The following is a 23555-nucleotide window of genomic DNA, read 5'->3' on the forward strand; positions in this document are numbered from 1 at the left end:
AATACATATCAGATCAGTGGATTGTTGAGTTTACCTTAACTATTATTCATGTTGGTAATAAAGCATACTTTCAAGAGTTCAGGATTTTTTCCCTTTTTTATTTCTCATTATATTTTTGAATTTTAATTAATATTATAAAGAATGTAGATTTTGAAATTTACCACTTTGCATTTCATGTTTTACTTGCTACTGGTTTTATTTTTATAGTTTTATAGAATCTTTCTTTCCAAAGTCTACATGTATTTCTATAAAATTTAGCCCAGGAGTTTCCTTGTAACACTTGGCTCTTTTTTTTTTTTTCTTTTGATATTTTAAGCTCCTCTCTGGCTTTGTTTGGATGATCTAATATTAAATTGATTTTGAAGATTTACCCTTTTTCCTGGAGAGCCTTAGGTCCTGGAGTAATTCCTCCTCTTTGGAAGTGTATTGTACTAAGAATCGAGTCTATTGCTACAAGCTTTGGCTATTGTAATATTGACAGTTTCTTCCATCACAGAATGCAGTCACTCCATGTTACTAGACAGTTATGCTTATTTAGGGAGAAAAACACAATCAATTTATCATACCACTGTATTGCTTTCTAAAATTTTAAATTATTTCTTATTATTTATTTCAGAATTTTATACATGCACACAATGTATTTTGATTATATTAAATTCTCTCTCATTCTTCCCTCCAACTCCTCCTAGATCCACTGCAACCTTCCAACCTCCTAACTCCTAACTTTTTTCCTTCATAAAATACTGAGTCCATTTCATGCTGCCCATAGGCATGGGTGTGGGGACACTAACCAGAGCATGGAGACCTGCCAGGGAACATGTTTCTAAAGAAACCTGGCTCTCTCTCTTCTATCAGCCATCAGATGACAATAAATGGCTTCTCACCCAAGGTTGGGGCTCTGGGAGTCTCCTTTCCCTCATGCTGGAGTGTGGATTGTTCTTGTACAGGCCTCATGCAGGCAACCACAGCTGCTGTGAGCTCTTGATTGCATTGCTCCTGTCAGAAGACAAGGATTTACCCTGGTCCTTCCTGACCCCAGGAGCTTACAAGATTTGTGCCAGACCTCTTTGCTGTTCTCTGCACCTTTGGGGGTTGAGAGGGGAGTGTGACTGTGACTATAATATGTTGTCTTCATAATAGGTCTTATCATCAAGTTAGTGTGTCTACCAAGAACAGTGGTAATGAATAGTATTGCTTTGAGGGTCTCTAGGACACCCTGGCCAACAACTGGAGGGGAAGGGAGGCTGTCCCATTTGGTATTGGACTTCTTATTTGGCACCTCTGGTTTCTGGGAGGAGCATTTCCATGTGCGGGCATGACTGGAAGGCCAGGAATCCACCTATCTCTCTCTGCAGTAAGTAAACATACTGTACTATAACAGCTTTATGTTGCATGAGTTCTGGAGGTTGAACTCGAGTCCCTGTGATTTTTGAGGCAAGCACTTTATGTGTGAGCAACCTCCCAGCCATCATTATTGTTTTAATTTTTCCCTTTCTGGGTAAATACATTGAGTATTGTTAGGTTTATTGGCTATTTTTGCTTTATCCTTTGAGAGCTGCCTGTTCAGTTTGCTAGCTCAGACTACATCGATGAGGTCACTAGCAAGTGTATGAGTGCAGATTGTCTATGCGCACATGCACAGACTATCTCTATGAGGTGACTAGCACATGTACAGGGACAGACTGCCTCTAAGTTGTCATTAGTGTGTACCTAGACATTAATGAGGTCATTGACATAGGCATAGACCGTCTTTGTGCTGTCACTTATGTGTGTGTATGTACAGATTGTTTCTATTGGGCAGTATCTCATTTGTGTGCATGTAAAGATTGCTGTTTTTATGCAGGTTCTTGTGTGTTTAAAGACTTTGTCATCACTTACTTGTGCATTTGCACAGACTGTCTTTGTGTAGTCACTCATGTATACACAAGTTCTGATTGTCTCAAATGTTATTCAAATGCGAAGTAATAGCCTGTATGGACCCTTGCATGTTCACAAGTTCAAGGTGTCTCCTTGAGTTTACTCAGGAGTGCACAAGTGTAGCTATCTCTATGTGACTACTGTGTGCGTGTAAGGGGAAACTGTGCGGCAGTCTCTTCCATGTGCACGGGACCAGAATGTTCCCATGAGGTTTCTTGTGTGTTGTATTACTTAATTTTTTTCTTTGATGTGTCCAGACACTCAAAAAAAATCAATTTAAGAAAGGAAGAGTTACTTTTACTTACGGTTCCAACGGAAAGGCATGGTAGCAAGAGCAGCAATCTGACAGTCATAGTGTGTTAGTAATGTGGAAGCAGAGAGTTAACAAGAAGAGACTTGATACCCTATGAGCATATACAGGGGGAAGAGGTCCCCCTCAGTCACAGTCATAGGGGAGGGGAATAAGGGAAAATGGGAGGGAGGGAGGAATGGGAGGATATAAGGGATGGGATAACCATTGAGATGTAACAAGAATAAATTAATAAAATAAAATTTAAAAAAAAGAAAAGAAAAAAAGAAGTGGGACTGAGCTATAAAACTTTAATTCCTGCCCCTGGTGATCCAGTTCTTATAAGATGCCACATCCTAAAGGTTCTACAACTTTCCAAATCACAGCCAGCATCTGGGGACCAAGTCATCAAACACAAGAACCTATGGGGGCGTTTCACATCCAAAGAGCATCATTTGTGCATATACGCACAGCTGTCTGCTTTTGGTCACTTGTGTGTGTGAAAATTCAGACCATTTCCCCATGGCAATCTTGCATGTATGAACAGGTGCAGACTATGTATCTAGTCATTCACATGTGTATAGGTGCATGCTACCTGTGTGGTCACTTGCCTGTGTGTGGGTTTAGATGGTCTTCTGAGGAGAGCAGGTACTTGGTGTTGATTTTTGTGGGGCTTGCTTGACAGGCACAGGGTACGGTTCATGGATTGACGAGTGAGGATTACAATTAGAAATGACTTTCCCCTCTAGGTCCTGGAAAGGGATGTCAGTAACTCCCATTGGGTGTTGAAGCACTTGCCACTGCTCATCCTTCTTCTGGGAGCTAATGAGTTTTACTTGGGTGGTCTGTGGGTCAAAGGTTTCCACTGTGTGGAATGTGTTGTTCTGACTAAGTTTTCCACTTCTAGTTGGAGGTGTTCTTCATGGGTTCAGGGGAAAGTCCCCCAACTCTTGCGCCAGCTTCTCAGATTGGTGCCTGCAGGGATGAATCTTAGCCTCTAGAGCTGCCTAGAAGCTGGCTGGGCAGTGGTCTTTTCAAAATGGCTTGTCATGGCTGCTGATGTTGGAGGAAAGAAGATTTTCCCCCCAGCACCTACATGCCTTGTGGAATAGCAGATCCTCCTAGTGACCCACCCAATGTTGGTTGTGATTGTTTTCAAGTCTGTTTTTTTCCCCCTCTGGTCTCTGCCTGTCCTTGTAGCAGCACCTGGCACACTGCTTTCACTGTGCCCTCCCTTCTGTGAATTAGCTGATACTGAGAGAAGGGTGAGAATTTTGAGGCCCTTTTCAGCAAGAATTCCTATGTCTTCTGTATATAACCCAAATTAAATCTTCTGGCAAATCTACACACAGAAAAAAAATCTCCTTAGATTTGCTAAATGCACCACGATTTCAGCCACATTTAATGTCTTTTACACTCATAAAGCGCTACTTTCCACACTGATCTGTTGCTTCTAAGATGTCTATGGGCAAACTAAATCTAGGAAGCCATTTGCTAGAGGAATATATTGCCATAGCCTTGGATAGAAATGTATGAGTAGATAAACAGATAATGAGAGAATTATCCAGATACTTGGAAGCCTATGAGTAAAGATTTCCAGGGATAATATGGAGAGTGAATAAAGTATGGGCAGAATAACCGAGACAGATGTGAAGCAGGAAATGGAACCCAGTGTGGAGGTAAAGAACTGGTTTCTGAAAACAAGAGAAGGTATAAGAAAATGCATTGCTACAAAGTAAAGAAAGCAGGGAGCTTGAGGCAGAACGAAGTAGCTAATAATATAAAATGTGACACAGGGTTCCAATACCACAGTGCCTGGATTTGTTCTTAATGTTGTGGGGAGAAAATGAAGATGTCATTGACAACTTTAATAAAAAGCAATTCTGATACTGTGATATATATATATATATATATATATATATATATATATATGTGTGTGTGTGTGTGTGTGTGTGTGTGTGTGTGTGTGTGTGTGTGTGTGTATGTGTGAGAGAGCCAGGTTATAATTGGATTTATGGGTGCATGGTTGAGTGGAAGATGAATAATTTTCTTAGGGAATTTGATTTGGAAAATAAGAAAGAAAAAGAAAGGGTGTTAGTTATAGTTTACCCGGAAAGCCTCATATTGTGTGACCAAAGGAATGAATAGAGTAAGTGAAGAAGGAAATAAGTTTAAATGTGGGTGTGGGTGCATGTGAGTGTGATGGAATTCATGATGACTGGCCTCCATTCCATTATAAAAGAAAGCTGCATGACCAGTTACCAGGAGTCTAAAGAGGAAAAGATTGAGACAAAGTGGAGTATTGAAGGTTACAAATAGCCCTAGAGAGGGGATATTTATGAACAAATGAAAATATCAAGTGAATAATCTATATGAGAACATTAATTTTAAAAAGTTAGTCTAAGAAAAGGATGTAATGAGAATGGATAGCCAAAAGACAATGGAGTAAATTCCATGAGAAGTGAGGCAGTCAAGAATTACACCTTGTTTTAGTGGATATTGCCATACATAGTGACATTTCCTCACATGAAGGGACCCAGGATGAAGAAGACTGAGCTGGTTGTTGCCACTCTTTATGACTGTGGGGTAGCAGGAGCTGGGGTCATGAAAGAAGAAGAAACTGGCCAAGTAGACATTGAGGAAGTGACTGCTGTTGAGCTGCAAGATATCCCTCCCATGTATCCCTTTTTCTCTCGCTCTCAAATTCATGGCCTCCTTTTCTTTTGTTACTTAATTATGTGTGTATGTGTGAGTGTGTATTCCATATATATATATATTCCTATATTATATTTTCATAAGTACATAAATAAAATATGCTCGTTCTGTAGGTATATGATTTCAGGGCTGACCATTAGGTATTGGGTAACCAGTGGGAATGTGGAGGGAACTGTCCTGCCTTCAGCATTCTGTTGTTGCCTGTATTTCTTTGTCTAGGTTTAGTGCCCCATAGGAGTTGCCTTTTCCATGTTAGCGTGTCTATTGGTGTCATCCTTGTTTAGGTTTTGTTGGGGGTAGCCATGTAGACATCACTCATGGGTGTTTCTTCTCTTGACATTTCTAGAAGCTCCAATCTCAGGATGAACTTTCTGTTCCTCTGGATGGTACAATCTTTTAGCCTCCTCTTCTGCTGCGATCTCTGAGCCTTAAGAGCAGGAGCTGTGGACTATGTACCACATGATCACTTTTTCTCTCCATTTTAGTTGTTTGTGGTTTTCTGTAATGGTCTCCATCTGTTGCAAGAAGAAGATTCTTTGATGAGGGGTGAAATCTATATTTATCTGTGGGTGTAAGGATAAATATTTAAAATGTAGTTAGGAATTGTGCTGGTTTAGTGAAGTGGTGGTTGTAGGTTTTCCTCCAAGATCCATGACTTCACTAGCCTCAGGGTGTTGGAAACGTTTCTGGTACTAGGCATGATTTTTCTCTTGTTGGGTGAGCCTCAAGTCCAATTAGAGAGCTGTTGGTTACCACCAAGGTACTTATGCCACTATTGCACTCTGATGGATATTGTGATGTGCCGGTCGTTGTCATATTTTATAAGTATATAACTGGGCTTTTTTCTTTTCTTTGAAGTTTTCATGGTACCTTCTAGTACTGTGAAAGCTAGTCCTTAAGGAGGAGACTTTTAATTCAGACCAGCTTGGATCTTCTGGGTCCTGTGTTTGAAGTACATGGTGTTTTACCTTCAAACACTGGGAAGTTACCAGAGAGAATGGAAATAGCCTATAATACTTTTTTGGAGTCTCTTGGACAACCCTGACCCAGCATCATTTATATCTTAATAAATCATTTTTGTACTAAAGTGTTCAGCTTTTAATTTGGGAACTACATCGACTGATGAATCCTCAAATCTGAGCCAAGTCCTGGGTACATTAGTTAGTCCAGAAGCTGAGACATTTATCTTCATTAGCTCTGAGTAACCTTTGAAATGCTGCATATGCTATGAAAGACAAGCTGCCATACATAGGGAGTAGGCACACTGACTTCTATCTACACTTTAACCCTCTTTGGTTTAGACAGAGAGTGGACAAGAATCTTTTTCAGCAATATAAGTGTTTCCCTTACCAATTTGATTAAGGGCTATTTCCACCGGTCTCTAAATTTTTAAAAGTTATTCTTCTTAAGACTTACTGACCTGTATCTATATTTCGGTGGAGCACAGAAATATGAGAAACCACACCCGGTTTGCCACTACCATGACATCAACATTCTCATCTGGAAGAGTAATTTATGACTGGGGAAAGAATTGGGCAAGGAAGAAAGGGAGATGAGTACAACCAGCCCCTGCTGCTGCTGCTGCTGCTGCTGCTGCTGCTGCTGCTGGCAAAGGACGAAGCCTTTGGAGGATGCTCAGAAGAGATGAACAGAACTGCTGGGTTGAGAGAGGACAGATGGGTGGTGGCCAAGACTGGCAAATGGAACAGAGAAACCAGTAACACAGAGATAGCCCAAGGAAATCATGCCAGGAACAGGGGAATTTAGGCAAAGTGAGTAAATAAGAGAGAGAGAGAGAGAGAGAGAGAGAGAGAGAGAGAGAGAGAGAGAGAGAGAGAGAGAGAGAGGGAGGGAGAGAGAGAGAATTGTTAAAGTACCACATCCCAGTTTTAATTGCAAACTGAGAAGAGGGACAGAGATAGAGTTCTAAACTTGATCCTGGGTTCCCTGTTCTTGCAGCCTGGCTTTCCTCCGCACTCCACTTAATCCTATCCCATCCCACTCCTTCTCTGGTTTCATCTCTTCTCCCACACCCCTATTTATTGAAACATTTCCACATGAAAGATTTTCTTGATGTCAGCATCACCCCAACCACCAGTAAAAACATAATGCAATTATTTTAATAAATACGGAAAGCAAAGGGAATGTGACTAAGTTCAGGGAAAACCAGACAAGAGCCCAACACACATTGAGCCTCCAGGAAAGCAGTTGAAGGAATATCCCTCTGATCGCATCCAATGCCACCTCATGGAGCTTGGATGATTTCTTGTGGCCCAGAACTATTTTTTCCAAGACATCACAAATGAATAAAAGTACTATTTTAAAACTCCTTTCTCCAAAGCATCTTAAGGTCTACAGCATGTCCAGTCTTTATTTCTTTGCTTTCATTTCTCATTTTAGTTCTGTTTCGAGTAACACAAAAATGATCTCTTTGGGGATTTCCATTTCCTGGGTGTAGAATACCATCACACTCTATGCATGGGTTAAGTATATGGCATAAGCATCATGGGTGAGAAGCAGTACAGGAAGGGTCATGCTGTCCTAATGGGAATTGGGAGTTTTCAACACCTAATGCTTGTCTAGTAAAATAACAGTCATGAAACCTAATCCAAAAGGAAATTCAAAACCTCTGTCTGTCTGGCTTTTGCTGTGAAAAGCTAGCTTTTAGCTTTTCCTCTTTTGGGGGATGGCACAACATGGCTGCTGTTAGAAGTACTTAGTAAGTTTAAGGACTACTGAGTGGTGGTTTAGTTGCTCTTTCTTGAATTACATAGATACAGCATGCTCATTCTGTATAATGTTACACGTATATATGTTTTCAGAGCTGACCATTTGGTATTGGGTTGGTGTGTTCTTCCCCAGGGAATGCTATTCCCAAGTTACATGCAGTTCTTTATGTATGGCTGAGGCCTTGGGAGCCTCTGCTCACCCCTGTCCCTCACCCCTGACCCCTGTCCTTGTTGACATGTCTATTGTTGTCATCCTTGTTCAGCTCATGGTCATGTTTAGGCAGCCATATTGGTAAGACTTTGTGTGCATAGCTTCTCTGACATTTTTAGGACACACACTATCATAATAAACTGCCTTTTACTCTGGTTCTTCTGGTCCTCCCATCCCTCTCTTCTGTAATGTCCCCGATCTATAGATGCAGGAGCTGTGATGTATACCTTGGAGCTGCCCTACCCTGTTCACTAATCTCTGCATCGTGACCAGTTGTGGGTTTTTTTGTGATGGTCTCCACTTGCTGTAAAAAGGAGCTTCTTTGATGAGAGGTGGTAGGGGTCTAAGGATAAGATATAGAATGCTGTAATGAATTTTAATAATCTAGAAAGCTGTGGCAGTAGATTCTTTTCTAAGGTCCATGAACATATTAGCCTTGGGACTGTAGTTAAGCTTCCAGTACCAGGCATGATTTTCCCCTTTAATTCCAATTACACAGCTGTTGGTTGCCACTGATAGTTAAGTGCCACTTCTTGCACTTTTATGAATATCTTGCCATGCTGGTAATTGTCACGGTTCATAGGTGTTGCAGCTGGCCAGGGCTGTTTAATTGCTTCACTTCCTTGGCAGCTTGCATAGTAATTTTGGAACCATGAAAGCTAGACCACAGGAAAGAAGCTTTCAGGGCAGATTTATATGGAATCTTCTGAGTTGTGTGTTCTAAGTATGCCGTGCCTTCAGCAATAGGGGCCCATTCTCAATTAAAGGCTACATCAATAATCTATAATGTCTGGAAGTCAGGTTTTAATAGGCCTCTAGTCTGTGTGTGTAAGTACACATGTAATATTGTTTGGTGGTTTGAAGGCACTTTTAAATTTAGGTTTTCTATTGCTGATTTGATATTTCGTGTTAACAAACCACCATGACCAAAGCAACTCGGGGAGGAAAGGATTTAGTCGGTTTACACTCCCATTTCACAGTTCATCATCAAGTGCAGTCAGGCCAGGAACTTGAAACAGGAAGTTGGAGGCAGGAGCTGATGCAGACATCGGCTGGAGGGGTGCTGCTTACTGCCCTGATCCTCATGGCTTGCCCAGCCTGGAGCATCTTACAAAACCTGGAACCATTAGCCCAGGAGTTGCACCATGTACAATGGGCTGGTCCCTCTAACATCAATCACTAATTAGGAAAATACTCTACGGGCTTGCCTACAACTTTATCTTTTGGAATTATTTTCCCAATTGAGGCTCCCATCTCTCAGATGACTCTAGCTTCTTTCAGGTTGACATAAAAACTAGCCAGTACAGGCTTCAGTCAGATAACCCCGAACTATCACAGAGATAGAAGTCGACAGGAGGAGTCTAGGAAGTAAGGGATACAAAAAGAAATTAACACAGTGTCACTTACAGGATATTTATGATGTCCTTTACTCCCCAAACTCTTCTAAACTTTACTTCTTACAGCTCATTTCCTAGCCACTTTTTCACCTTGTCCTTTAAAAAAATAATGGTTGTTATAGACAAAGGATGAAACAGATATAGAACTGAACTTCCTCTCATCATGAGGATTAGGCAATATGAGACACCTGTGAGAAACTGAGAGGCTGAAGGCTTTCTTCACCATCTCAGGGACAATCCTCAAAGCAGAGAATTATCAACACCAGTGGGTCCATCCTGAAGAAATAGTTCCAGTGAAAAGGAAGAAAGGCAAATAGTGTCAACACGGAGGCTTCATGCAGATATCATGGTATTTCAAAGCAGTAGGATTTTACTTAATGGAATAAATGTCTCAAAGGTATCCTTTCTTAGACTCCATGATTGGCATTTCTGTACCTCTCTACTTTTCCAAATGGCATTGGGGACAGGAAATGCCATGACAGTAATCAGACTTGGCCCTGCTGTTTGGTGCCCCATGGTGTGATGTTCCCCCTCTGTTCTTGCTCCCCAGGGCTTACATGAGTGTGAAGGAGCTGAAGGAGATCTTGCAGCTCAACAGCAGTCACTTCCTCAATGTCTACTTGGCCAGTTCAGTTCGGGACGACTTTGCAGGTTCTGCCACGTGGCCTTGGGACAAGGAAGCTGTCAGTCACCAGGGTAAGTGAAATGGAGAAATGTGGTATAGAAAAACAAGGGTGTCTGAAGAGTGTTTGTGAAAAAGTCTGGTGACAAAAGAAAAGCAAGAAATATGGAGTCAATGAAATAAGTGCTTTAGCTTGAGAATGACTACTGGATAAGTCTTTAAAAATGTTTCAAAGTAAAAATTAAGAGGTCATGGATCAAACACCAAGAATAGTCTTAAACTGATTCTATAATCTAGAGATGGACCAGTCTAGGTGACACAGACTTTTAATTCTACCTACTAAGGATGCTGGTGCTAAAAGATCACATTTCAAGGCCTGCCTGGGCTACCGAGTAAATTCAAGACAAGCCTGGGCCACTTGTTGAGTAGTGATTTGGAGATTGTATTACCAAATGAAAAGCAAAAACAACAAAAAAAATCACATTGCATTCATAAATTTTCAGTAACCATTGATGACTGCACTGGGCCTGAATAAGGCTGTCCTCATAAACAGCCAGACAAGTCTAAGTGATAGAGTTAGGGGCCCCTATCCTTCACTGTTAGGTAGATTTGGAAGAGTAAAGTTATTGCCTTCAGTTGTATACACACTGGTGAAACAAACAAGCTCCATCAGGTAGTCACAATTCAATGGTCAATGATTAAGATAAATGGCGACACCACATGCTGGCGAGGATGTGGGGAGAGAGGAACACTCCTTCATTGCTGGTGGGAATGCAAACTAGTACAACCACTTTGGAAATCTATCTGGTGCTATCTCAGAAAAATGGGAATAGGGCTTCCTCAAGACCCAGCTGTTCCACTCCTTGGAATATACCCAGAAGATGCTCCAGCACACAACAAGAAAATTTGCTCAACCATGTTCATAGCAGCCTTATTCATAATAGCCAGAACATGGAAACAGCCTAAGTGTCCCTCAATAGAAGAATGGATAAAGAAACTGTAGTACATATACACTATGGAATACTATTCAGCTATTAAAAACAAGGAATTCCCGAAATTTGTGGATAAATGGATTGAGCTAGAAATGATCATAATGAGTGAGTTAACCCAGAAGCAGAAAGACTCAAATGGTATATACTCACTTATATCTGCATATTAGCCCAAGGGGCATGTCCCACGAAAGACTTCACTTACCAGGGAACTGAGACAGAGGGGAAGACATTCTAGTGGGACTCTAGATGAGAGATGCATGGGAGAATGGCAAAGTAGAAGGATCCAGAGGGTCCTAGAAGCCTACAAGTAGAACATTATGATAGGCAGATTTGGGCACAGGGGTCCCGCTCAAACTAAGGCACCAGCCAAGGACAATACAGGCGGTAAACCTTAAACCCTACCCAGATCTAGACAATGGACAGAACACTCTCCACAGTAGAGTGGAGAGTGGGATATTACTTTCTCATATACTCTGGTGCCTCACCTTTGACCATGTCCCCTGGAGGGGGAGGCCTGGTGGCACTCAGAGGAAGGACAGCAGGTTACCAAGAAGAGACTTGATACCCTATGAGCATATAGAGGGGGAGGTAATCCCCCTCAGGAACAGTCATAGGGGAGGGGAATAAGGGGAAAATGGGAGGGAGGGAAGAATGGGAGGATACAAGGGATGGGATAACCATTGAGATGTAACAAGAATAAATTAATAAAGTAAAAAAAAAAGTAGACCTGATGTGCTACTCATGGCTTTCAGCTCAGAATATTTGCTAGTATTTAAAGATGCATTATGAGAGCCAGAGCCTAGAAACCAATTCCAAAATGACTTCTAAGACATTAAAAAGTGGAACAGCTATTGAAAAAGTCACATAATTCACAGCACAGAAAGAAAACGAAATTGAGGCCCTGTCAAGGAGGTGTATTGAAGATACTCCATGCACGAGGGCAGAGGCAGGCTCTCAAACCGACAAAAGTTATCCATTCCCATGGTAGAGATGGTTTATAAACTCCAAACAAAATCGGTTCCAAGAAGTTTAAGTTTATGCAACAAAATGAGGAAAATCAAAGACAAAGAGAAAATATTTAAAGCTAGACAATGGGAAAAATTCACTATCTTAAAAGTATGATCACATGATAAGTATGTTATCTCATCAACAAAAGTTACATGGCATGAAATATTAAGCTGATTTCCTTAAATGTTAAAAAAAATTGTTAACTTAGAATTCTAAATTTGGCAAAGTTATACTTTGAAAAGAAGAAAATGTGTAAAATATTTTCAGATAAATGAACTCAGGTACAATTTATATGAGTGCTGAAAGACATCATGGAAAAATTTAGGAAGCAGGAAAAATAATCTTGGGTAGAGACTGAGACATATAAAGTAACTGGTGTTGCCAGAGAGAATAAAGATATCAAAAGCATACAAAAATGCCTTTAACTTTATATATGTAGAATTAAAATATAAAAACATCACAAAAGACAAAAATGGGGACAGGACATTAAAACATTTAAGGATTCCCTTATTCCTTTGTTCAGAAAAAACACCGACTTCATATCATTTTAGGCATAACATTAAAATTTACGTTGTAATCTTTAGATTTTTTCTATGTAAAGATTCAGCGATTAGTAAGTGCTAATGAGCAAAGTGAGCCTGGAGGGATGGCTCAGTGAGTCAGAGTGTATACTGCTCACACAGAGGATTTAGGATCAGTTGTTAGCAACCACTTCAAATGGTCTCCACAACCTGTAACTCCAGCAACAGGCATTCTGACATCCTCTTCTGGACTCTGTGGGTACCCACATTCATGTGCAAATATCTACACACACACACACACACACACACACACACACACACACACACTTTTTTAAAATTTTAAAAGAAGAAACCCTTAAAAAGAAAAGCTAATATCCTGATTACTTGATTACTTTGTGCCTCAGCTCAGACTAAAAGGTCATCAAAGTCACAACAAAACCCTGTTACCTGATATTGAAAAAGACCAATGTTAAATATAAGAACACAAATGGTTAAATTAAAAGTATATGTAATACTTTCATTTATTTAATATGTCTATATAATAAATACAATGCAAATACCAATCAAAGAAAAGCATCTTTCTAGTAGCAGATTAAGTACACTTTAAAGTACTATTATCAGAAATAAATAAAGCATTTTTAAAATAAGAGAGTAAATTCAATTAGAAAATGTAATTGTGATAACTTTGGATGTGACCATTAATACGTCCTGAAAAATATATCAATCTGTAGAAACATAGAAAAACTACAGTCCTAACTGGTTTCTCAGAAAACTATAGGACAAATAAATATTCAGTGGATATACAGATATTTGAGAGATGTGGTTAGAATTTTAACTCAATTAACAGAATCAGACTGAATATTTACAGTCTGAACTGGAAGAACAGAAAGAACACATGTTATTTTCATATGCATGGAAAACTTATCGAAGGAATTCTTGACCATAGAGTAACTTCAGAGGATTGAAGTTATAAAATTTTTCTCTTGTCTCATTGTAAATAAGCTAGAAATAAAATTATAAGACAATAAAAAGGAGGAAACCTCTGAGTATTTAGAAATTAACCAGTATACTTCTAACTAACACTAGGCCAAATTATAGTGAAAGCAGGAAACTATTTTAAATCAAATGATTATAGAAACATGTTATACAAAAACTTTTGTGCATGTGGAGACAAACAGGGACATCTTACAGCTTTGTTTATTAGAAAATAGGGAAGTCTGCATATCAAGCCAGCAAAAAGAGAAAAAGCATATTAAACTCAAAGAAGGAGGAGGAAGAAAGCAGTAAAATCAAGACAAGAAATAAATTTGTCGAAAATAACTTTCATTAGAAAAAAAATGGACAAAAAGATTTTGAAGAGAAAAAACAAGTCAAGGCGGAAGTGGATTGCTGGATTCCTAGAAAGACGAACTCATCAATTGAAAACAATGACAGACAAGCCAGAATCAAAAGTTATGTGTTCTCTCATTCCATATGTGAAGTATTTCAAAATGATAGAATTGTAAATAACAAATTAATTGTTGACAATAGTTAGGGGACTAGGCAAGGACTGGGTAGTGGAAAGATACAGATTTGTGTATGAATGCAGATGACATAAAGGATGATAGGAGGGAACTTTTATTGTTTTGCTTTCTAGTTGTGTTTTGGGGCAGAGTCTTCCTATGTAACCCTTGCTGACCCAAACCTCCTCATATAGAGCAGACTGTCCTTGAACTCACACAGATCCTCCTGGCTCCAAGTGCTGGGATTAAGGGCACCATGCTCAGAAAGGAGGAAGGTTTTAATGTGTGTGGTAATAGTTATATAATTGTATACATGCGGCCAACTAACAGAGAACTGCACACATGCGTGTGCGCACACAGGTATAAGAACAAGTCTGTGACCTCTACAAATAAGGAGAAAACTGCATACAGTAGGTGTGCTGTGAATACTCATGGATAGAGGGACAGGTACATAAGTTAATGGAGGAATTACATTTCAATGTAAGAATACGTGACATGATTATAATTTATCTCTTGAAAATCGACTCACAATGCATTACAAAAGCAGCCGTGGATATTTACATCTTGTTCTTAAAACTTTGAAGGACAAGAATGCTCTTCTGTGACTTTAATGTGTTTTTAATGTGCTTTTTAGAAGTTGGCTGACTAGCTCACAACTCTGATTCAGTATGAAAGTGCTTGTATATATATTTATTGTTTTCTATTCAATTATAATTGTAATTAAAAATAAAGAGTACCAGTGCAAACAGCTGACATGACACAATAGAGGAAGACATTGGAGACTTTTTCTAAAAAGCTGGTGTATAAGACGAGTGGGCATATAAAACGACCTTCAACTTTTTCAGTTAAAATATAGAGTTTGGAATATACTCGCCATATAAGACTACCCCTCTTCCAATGCACACCCTGTGCAGCAGACTTGGGCATGTGTCTATTTGCAGGCAGGGCACAGACAGCCAGGCACTTTATTAAATGCTAGCAGACAGCCAATTCCAGCCTCCAGTGCCCTTTTAATGTGTGCTCCACACTCAACCCTCAGAGTCGAATGGTTGGGTTCTGGTGGGGAGCCAATCCATGCTCACTTTCTCCTCCCTAAGTTATAGGAAGCTTTCTCCTCCCTGCTTCATACTCCCTTGTGCATGGAATCAGCACACAGAACCTCCCACTATATGTGCCAGACAAATGAAGCAAGGGGAAGCAAGCTGTAGGTAAGTATCCGGCATACAAGATGACCCCCAACTTTGGCACAAAATTTTCATGCTTAAAAAGTCATCTTATATGCCGGGAAATATGGTATGTTCATATCAGTGTGCAACAGCTCATCACATTTAAGGTGATCCAAGAGACCTACACATAAACATATCATCCCCAAAGTTTGGAAAACCAAATGCAGTTTCCAATGACTTCCACTCTGTGAGAACCCTAAGGTTCATCCTGCTTTGTTATCAACACTATTTCTGCCATCTCGTTTATTTTTGTCTTTCTAATTCTATGCTAACAGAAGGAAGATTTTTAAAAAATATAAAACATAATTATAGCTCCAAAGACAGAATGTTTGACTAAATGGTAAACCAGTACTTCTATGTAAGTCAGTAATACCACACTCAAGCCCTTCATTCATTCATGCGTGCATGCATGCATTCATTCAAAAAATGATTAGTGAATCTGTTTTGTGGCAATACAGAAATAGAACAATGCAAGAACAGAAGAGTGCAGAGCACTAATGGGAGACAGACATGTAACACATATTTATGCTATTGTGTCATAGAACATCATAAAGGGCTAGGCAAGCCCATGGAGAGAAAGTGCCAAACTCTTCAAAAGCATCATGGGAGGTATTCCCAGACAGCTGACCCCTGAAGTGAGCCCTGGAGGATAGATGAGTCTAGGGTTTGCTTGGCAGACAATGGGAGGATACCCCATAGTGAAAAACTATGAGTCGCCTTGATTGACTGCTAGTAAAGACTGGCCATACTTAGAAGTGGGGTGAATTCAGCATGGCTCCAACAGTGCTCCCCAAGCTTAGCTTTTCCTTTTGTGTCCCCACAAAGATTTACAAAAATCTCCATTATTCTTCACATGCTCTTAGAGTAACATGAAAATGTTTAATCCATAAATTTAATTAGTAGCAAGCAACACAGCACTGGTAGCATACCTAAATTATGAAGCAATGAATATTTCTTTCTAGCCATCATTTCAAAGGATTGCTTTCCACAATCAGACAAAAAAAAAGCTTAATCATTAGTGAACAAATAATATATGGAAAAATATTTTTCAGTAAGGTAAGTGTGGTTCCACACAACAAAATTACTTCTGAACTCAGATGGGTAATAGTTGTTGCTATAATTTAATATGTCGAATTATCAATAGTTTTGCTTCTTCTCTTTACCTTGAAGTGCTGAGAAGTTTCCTACAAAGTCCCACTGACATGACAGCCAAAACATGAGCTGACCAAGGAGAACACCAGTGGACATACCAAAGTGCATGAGGGAAGCCCATGAGGCCTCAGCCCTACACAGAGAACTATAACAATTAAGGAAAGCTGGGAGTGGGAAAGGTGTCACTCAGTCCCCAGGGAAGAGCACACTAACTGGTCGTCCAGTGCTAAATGGCCAGCACTGAGAACATACATTACATACTAATAACATTATACAAACCAACCATTTATATCAAGTGTTTTTAATTATATCATTATATAAAATATGTATGTATTTATTTTAATTCTAAATGTATTTAGAATTGCATATGTGTCTGTGTTCAATAACAATTAGTGAAAAGAGAGGCCGTGAATTTAAAGGAGAACAGGGAGGGGTATATGGGAGTTTGGAGGGGGGAAGGGAGAGATGTTGTAATAATATTATAATATAGATAGATAGATAGATAGATAGATAGATAGATAGATAGATAGATAGATAAGTAGATAAGGAAAAGGGAGTTCTGTTTTACTTAGTGAATTGTTGTGCTAAGGCAGAAACTATAGCAGAAGCTGGAGCAAATAGAAAGCCATAACTCTTTCGAATGCGTTGAGTTTGGGGTTTCTCTAAATCTGCTTCCACTTAAAAGTCAGACAAACAGAGTTAAAGGCTAGGCTCACAACCACCACCACCACCACCACAACAACAACAATAACAAACCAAACCAAACAAAAAAACAAAAACATAATCGTGCTAAATGTAAAATCTTAGAAGGTCTTCTCTTTTGAAACATATCCTGGCAATTGCATGCATGACAGCTGAGGACAGGCGTAGCTGAAGGCAGCAGATTCTGTAGTTCTTCACCTTCATCTTCATCATACAGTGTTTACTCAGTCTTGTCTGGAGCAGAGACTTCCATCCAATGAGAATGCTGGAACCAAGGAGGCAACGGAGGTCTTAGCGATGTGGAGCTTCTAGTCTGGTTCTTAGAGGTCTGCATCTCTTTCCAGAACTCCTTACACCCTTCCTCTTTGCTCTTGCAGGCTTTATTTGTTTCTTTTCCCTTTTTCTCTCCACCCACTCTTGCCATTTTCCTCCTCTGTGTTTCTCCAGAGCACTCCTTCCTTGGACACTAAGGCACGTTTTTACAAATTTGTTCCTTCGCAGTGGAGCATATGTTTTTGGGGGAAGTATACAGTAGCCAGTAACTGGAAATAATTATATAGACACCTACAGACCAGCCCTGATCCCCCTGATGTATAGGCATAAAACATCCAGCCCTAAAAGTTTTACAGAACCATTTAAAATTAATTGCCACCACTGCGCTTTAGTTGAATTGCTCATTCCTTCAAAAGTAGAAATAGCTTTGAGAATCATTCTCTTTACCATGAACCACCTTGGGGGTCTACTGTTGGGTCTATAAGAACTTGGGAATGTAACAGCACTCTGGAGGCTTGACTGTCCACAGCAGAGAATTGTCTTTTCATCAGCAACTTCTCTCTTTTCTTCCCCAGCAACATCCCCAAGACCACACAGCAGCTCTGCCCTCTTGTTTTAGCTTGTTCCTCATAATCAGAGCTGAAAGGCCTTCTAAGTAGGCACATCTGCATGCCCCCTGCAAGTCCACTAAGGAACAGCTGTTCCACACATGGTCCTCAGTTACTAACTGCGGAGAGTTCCATTGATTCTGTGCCCCATTTGAAAATTGATTGCAACAGCCCTGTATGGAGTTCCGTTCTCAATGTACACGTGCAAGGATATAGCCTGTGATTGGTTTTGATTTCTGTTTTGAAATTCATTAGCCCATGCTAATGAATAGTAGAAACTAACGCAGCTAGTGTGGTGGTGGCTATGTTGGTAGTGTGAAGGTTAAGATGATGATGTTCCATTAACCCATCATACTGGCCAAAGCACAGTCCCCTCACGATTCAGATGGTACAGGAAACCCACATTCATGGAAGGATGGCCTACTCCTTACTTTTCTTTTTAAAATATATTTTATTAATTTATTCATATTACATCTCAATTGTTAGCCTATCCCTTGTATCCTCCCATTCCTCCCTCTCTCTCGTTTTCCCCCTACTCCCCTCCCCTATGATGGTGACTGAGCGGGGCCTCCTTCCTATGTAAATGCTCATAGGGTATCAAGGATCTTCTTGGTAACCTGCTATCCTTCCTCTGAGTACCACCAGGCCTCCCTATCCAGGGGACATGGTCAAATATGGGGCACCAGAGGGGAGGACATCCTATTGGGACTCTAGGTAAGAGAAGCAAGGAAAAAGATCCAGAGGGTCCTTGAAACCTACAAGAAGAACATTATGATGGGAAGATCTGGGCCCAGGGGTCCTGCTCAAACTATGGTACCAGCCAAGGACAATACGTGCAGTAAACTTTGAACCCCTACCCAGATCTAGCCGATGGACAGGACATTGTCCACAATTGAGTGGAGAGTGGGGACTGACTTTCACACAAACTCTGATGCTACTCCTTACTTTCAAAACCCTGTTGCTTATCTCCTATTGAAGTAACCTATACAGGAGACTAACGTTCTTAAGTGATAGCTTAATGAAGACTTAAGCAAAAGTGTTATCATTTAAAAACCGTTCCTTTTCAGTTTACACTGTCATTTCAGTTTCTTCTGAGTCCTGTCATTTATTGGACCGACTGCCTTCTCCATAGTGCCAATACTTACCTTTACAGAGTACAATAAAAGAAAGGCAGCGATGCTTTTCTATTGCACTGGCCGTCCCCAGGAGACCATCATTACAGGGAGAACTTGGTTATTAGAAATGAAACAAATACTGAGGTTACACTAAGACGCGATGCAAGGGCCAGTCTGAGACTGAGGCACAGGGTTACTCTCAACCCTGGAGGGCTAATCCCAGGTCTCTTGATCTTCTTTCCCAGGCACTGGAGAGTATGCCTGGACTCTTCTGACAGCTTTGAGGCCTAGAACCATAGAGTCAAGTCAAGGGGTTCAGCAATGGGAGAAGGATGGAAGCAGGGCATGGGTTTTAGTAAGGAGGGCAGAGAGAAGTTAGGTCACTCATCAGTCTCCTAAACCCATTCCACATGATTTCTAGTTCTCTGGACACCTGTCTTGGAGTCCTGTGGCCATACTGGGCAAGGTGTATTGCTAGCTTCTCGAGAGTAGGAGAGGTGAACTCACTTTAGTTCAATCTACTAAAAAAGAAGCAACGTTCTTCAGGAAATAATTTAATATTTTAATAATCCTTTGAGACTCTCATATCCTATCATCTTTGTCATAATTAATCCTTAACCCACTGTTCCTAATGCCTCCCAGATCCACTCCTCATCTCCCACATCTCTTTTTGTCTTTAATTACTATTGTTTTATATATATATATATACACACACACATATAACTTACAGAAACAACCTTGTAAGATAATTTGTTGTTTGTCATATGTTATCAGGGTTTAATAGTTAGTATGGAACAACCAGTTAGAAGACTTATCCATGGGAAGGATGGCTTCTCCTCTGAGAAGTCATTAATTGCATGTTACCTTTCCATATAGGGGTAAAACCCCATGAAATTGTCCCCACCCAGGTTGGCATCTCAGCCGGCGTTATCATTTTGTAGGGCTTGCTTAGGTAACCATAACATTGAGATTCCATGTGTGCAGCTTTCCTGGCTTATACGGAAGGCACAATGTTGCAGCAGATATTTGGGCTCTAGCTCATATAGTTTCTCTACTCTCTCTTCTAAGATATTCCCTGAGCCGTAGGTGTCACTACCAATTGGGACCCAGCACTTCATGGTCATCTGTAGTCTACATTTTGACCAATTTCGGTTGAATAATTCTCTTAACTCATTTGAATACAGCTAACATGTGCCAAACCCTTGTTTATTTGTTGTGTATGTGTCCACTTTTGTATGTGGAAGCCAGAGATCTATGTCTTCCTCACTCGTTTGAGGAGGAATATCTTATTTAATCTGAAACTCACCTATTCTGCTAGACTAGTTGGCTAGCAAGTCTCAAGGATTTCCCATCTCCACCTCCTTAATGGACACTCCAAGACTGTCCTGTTGCATCAGTCTATTATTTCATATGGGGCAGGGGTCTGAACGTAGGGGTCATGCTAACGAGTTAAACATCTCCTGACTGAGCCATAGCTACAGCTCCCCAATACTACTAAAGTGCATGGATGTTGGTGTTATCATCCCCATCTTTACAGGCAGTGAAGCTTCCAGGAGACCAGATGGCTAATGACAGCTACAATGTAGAGGAACTAGTGATCACTTTGGCTGCCTCTCCCTGCATTCCAGTTTCATGTACTTCTGCCCATTAGAATGGCTCTCTACCTAAGCTTTTAAAATACTGATGCATGAACTCTACTCTGAAATATTTATATTTACTTGTTGAGGTTAGCATTTATAGTTTCAGTTTTTCATGACTCTGAATGATTTAATTTACATCTAGGGCTGAGGATCTTGCCTGTCTCCTACAGATGTGTTTGGTCGCTATAACAGCCCATGACAGAGATTAGAGAAATGGCTATGGCTTAGTTCTGAGGGTTCTGTAGAAGGAAGGAAGAACATGATTAGATGCCACTAGGTTAGTTATAAACTATTGTCATAGAGGCTGTATTGAACTGTTTGCTGTTTGTCAAAGACGTGATTAAGGATGACTGCTGTTCAACTCTAAGATGTTTCCCAAACCTTCCATTACAGGTGGTATCATCCTCAACTCAGTCTATTACGGCATACCAGGCCATACCAATGTTATGATCCATGAAGTGGGACATGTCCTGGGACTCTACCATGTATTCAAAGGAGTCAGTGAGAAAGAATCCTGTGATGACCCCTGCAGAGAGACAATACCATCCATGGAGACAGGGGACCTGTGTGCTGACACTCCTCCCACACGCAAGAGCAAACTGTGTCAGGACCCTGAGCCAGCTAATGACACCTGCGGCTTCACCCACTTCCCTGGGTCTCCATTCAGTAACTACATGAGCTACACAGGTATCACCACAGATGTGAGGTGTTTGGTACCTGTTAGGATCACGAAGTGTCTTTGTGAATTGGCAGGGTATAGTTAAGGGAGCCAGGGAGGTTCGTATCACAGAGTAGAAGTATATTTTGTGTTGGGTGGTGGGTTTTCCTTTATTTTCTATGTGTTTCAAACATTTGACAAAATGCTGAACTGTTACAGGGCCTTGTTGACTGGATTCTCTTCCATGAGAGCTTAAAAGTGAAACTTATTCCTGTCTTGAATAAATGGGAGAAAGTCAGAAACCCTCTTGAGATCTGTTTGGCGTTTACAGCATCCTGATTCTCATTCGGGCATTTACTCTGAAGGATCTCTAGTCCTATAGTGATAAGTGACAGGTCTCTGTGTAGAGATGTCTCTTTATTACTTTTACATATAGTTAACAAATTGACTTGATTAATTGAAATACTAAAACCATCTTATCAGATACTATGCAAAAATCAGATTCTTTTCTAACACAGCATTGATTCTTAGCTTACCTTCCATGTACTGTGTCCAAAGGATACTAGTTTATTTATTTTTAAAGGTGCCTTCTTGGTTCTGGGAAAACCTGTATTGTGTGGCCTTGTGCTCTTTTGGGTCATCTCCTGGACCGTCCTTCCTACCTGTGTCTTAAGCTTTCCTTATTTCTTGCAAAAAGTAACATCAAGAACTCTTCTAATGATGGGCATAGTCATAATTAAAATAAAAAACAAATTTGATTTGATCACCCAATCCAGTGGTGACAGAAAGCAATTTTTTAAGATCCACATTTTAATAAAAGGCGAGCTACCAGCCCCCACTCATCATTTTGAATGTAAAAAAGAAGAAATTCATAAACATCAACACCTCCGCCTTCCTCAGCCAGGAATAGGTGGCCTTGGAGATGCAGAGTCTAGGAGAAGAGACTCCTTAAATTGCCCCCTTTAAGAGTGGCAGAGGCAATGTTGAAAAGCAGAACTGAGAGGTTTTTGTTCTATTATAAATCAAAAAGTGCTTGAAACGAATATCACTCCTTTTCAAACTTAGGAAATGTATAACGAGTACTGGGATCTGGCTGACTCTGAAAATAGGATCAGGGCCACCATTCCCATCCCGGAAGCTTTCCTGACATTTCAGCTTCTTCTCCACTGAGCATCTCCAGGAAAGAGTCACTCTCCTTGGGCGGGGCCACAGGGCTGTATAGCAGATGCAGGTAATTCCAAAGAGGAGTGAGGAGAGCCTCTGTCGAAACACTGCCACCTTGTGGTGTGCTCAGAAGGGGCAGCCATCCGTTTCGGACAGCAGTTCTCAACATGTGGGCCACCCCCTCTTTGGGATTTCATGTCAGATATCCTGCATCTTAGATATTTATGATTCATAACAGCAGGGAAATTACAGTTATGAGGTAGCAACAAAATAATTTTATGGTTGGGAGTCACCATAGCATAAGGAGATATGTTAAGGGTTTGCAGTCTTAGGAAAGTTGAGAACTACTGGCTTATGACAATGCTGCAACTTCATGACCAGAGTGTCATCCTGGGACAACTCAAGAATATAGTGATGACCTTATTTCTGAGAAAAGCAAGTTCGGTGTCTCTGCTTTGCCTTGCCCACATCTGGCTTTCTTTCTAGAGAAAAATACATTTCTTTACAGAGTCTAATGTTTTCTGCGTCTAATAAATGCAAGATGCCAGGTGCCAGGAATAGCGAGCAGAGTGAGATTTGCTGCGCCTTTGTGCACTGGTACAGGTTAAAGCCTTCGTGTCCATTTTTGTCTCCACAGATGATGACTGCACTGACAACTTCACCCCAAACCAGGTGGCCCGGATGCATTGCTATTTGGACCTTGTATACCAGCAATGGAGTGAAAGCCAAAAGCCCACTCCCATACCCATCCCACCAGTGGTTATTGGGCAAACCCACAAGTCCCTCACTATTCACTGGCTGCCTCCTATTAGTGGAGTTTTGTATGACAGGTGAGAGAGGTATTCCACTATCTATGAACCATTTCAGAGTAGGGAAAATATAATCTGAGGGGAACCCCTATTGTGTTGTGAATGTGTACATGGCTGCCCAGGGTGACTTTTGTGAATCTGTTATGGGCTCAGCTCCTTAGCAAGGGTAAGGGTCTCTCATGAGAGCCAGAGCTACACCATATGTGCTTATTCTACACAAGAGTAAGATGGCAGGACTGGCAAGGCATTGCCCATCTGTTATAGCCAGCTGTTCCTCTGCAGGGTAAGGTTTGCTTTGTCAACAG

The 23555-nt window shown here is 40.6% G+C and overlaps 1 protein-coding gene across 3 annotated transcripts in view; it reads left to right on the forward strand.

The window, feature by feature from the left end:
• Positions 1–23555, forward strand: part of PAPPA2 (pappalysin 2) — a 232112-nt gene that overhangs the window by 73977 nt on the left and 134580 nt on the right. For all 3 annotated transcript variants that reach the window (XM_084794567.1, XM_084794566.1, XM_084794568.1), the window contains exons 4-6: positions 9809–9954; positions 21013–21306; positions 23079–23271. In XM_084794567.1, the coding sequence (XP_084650693.1) occupies positions 9809–9954; positions 21013–21306; positions 23079–23271 (633 nt within the window). The remainder of the gene's footprint in view (positions 1–9808; positions 9955–21012; positions 21307–23078; positions 23272–23555) is intronic.

This window comes from Acomys minous, assembly GCF_964271855.1.
Source record: "Acomys minous genome assembly, chromosome: 1".
Lineage (NCBI taxonomy): Eukaryota > Metazoa > Chordata > Mammalia > Rodentia > Muridae > Acomys > Acomys minous.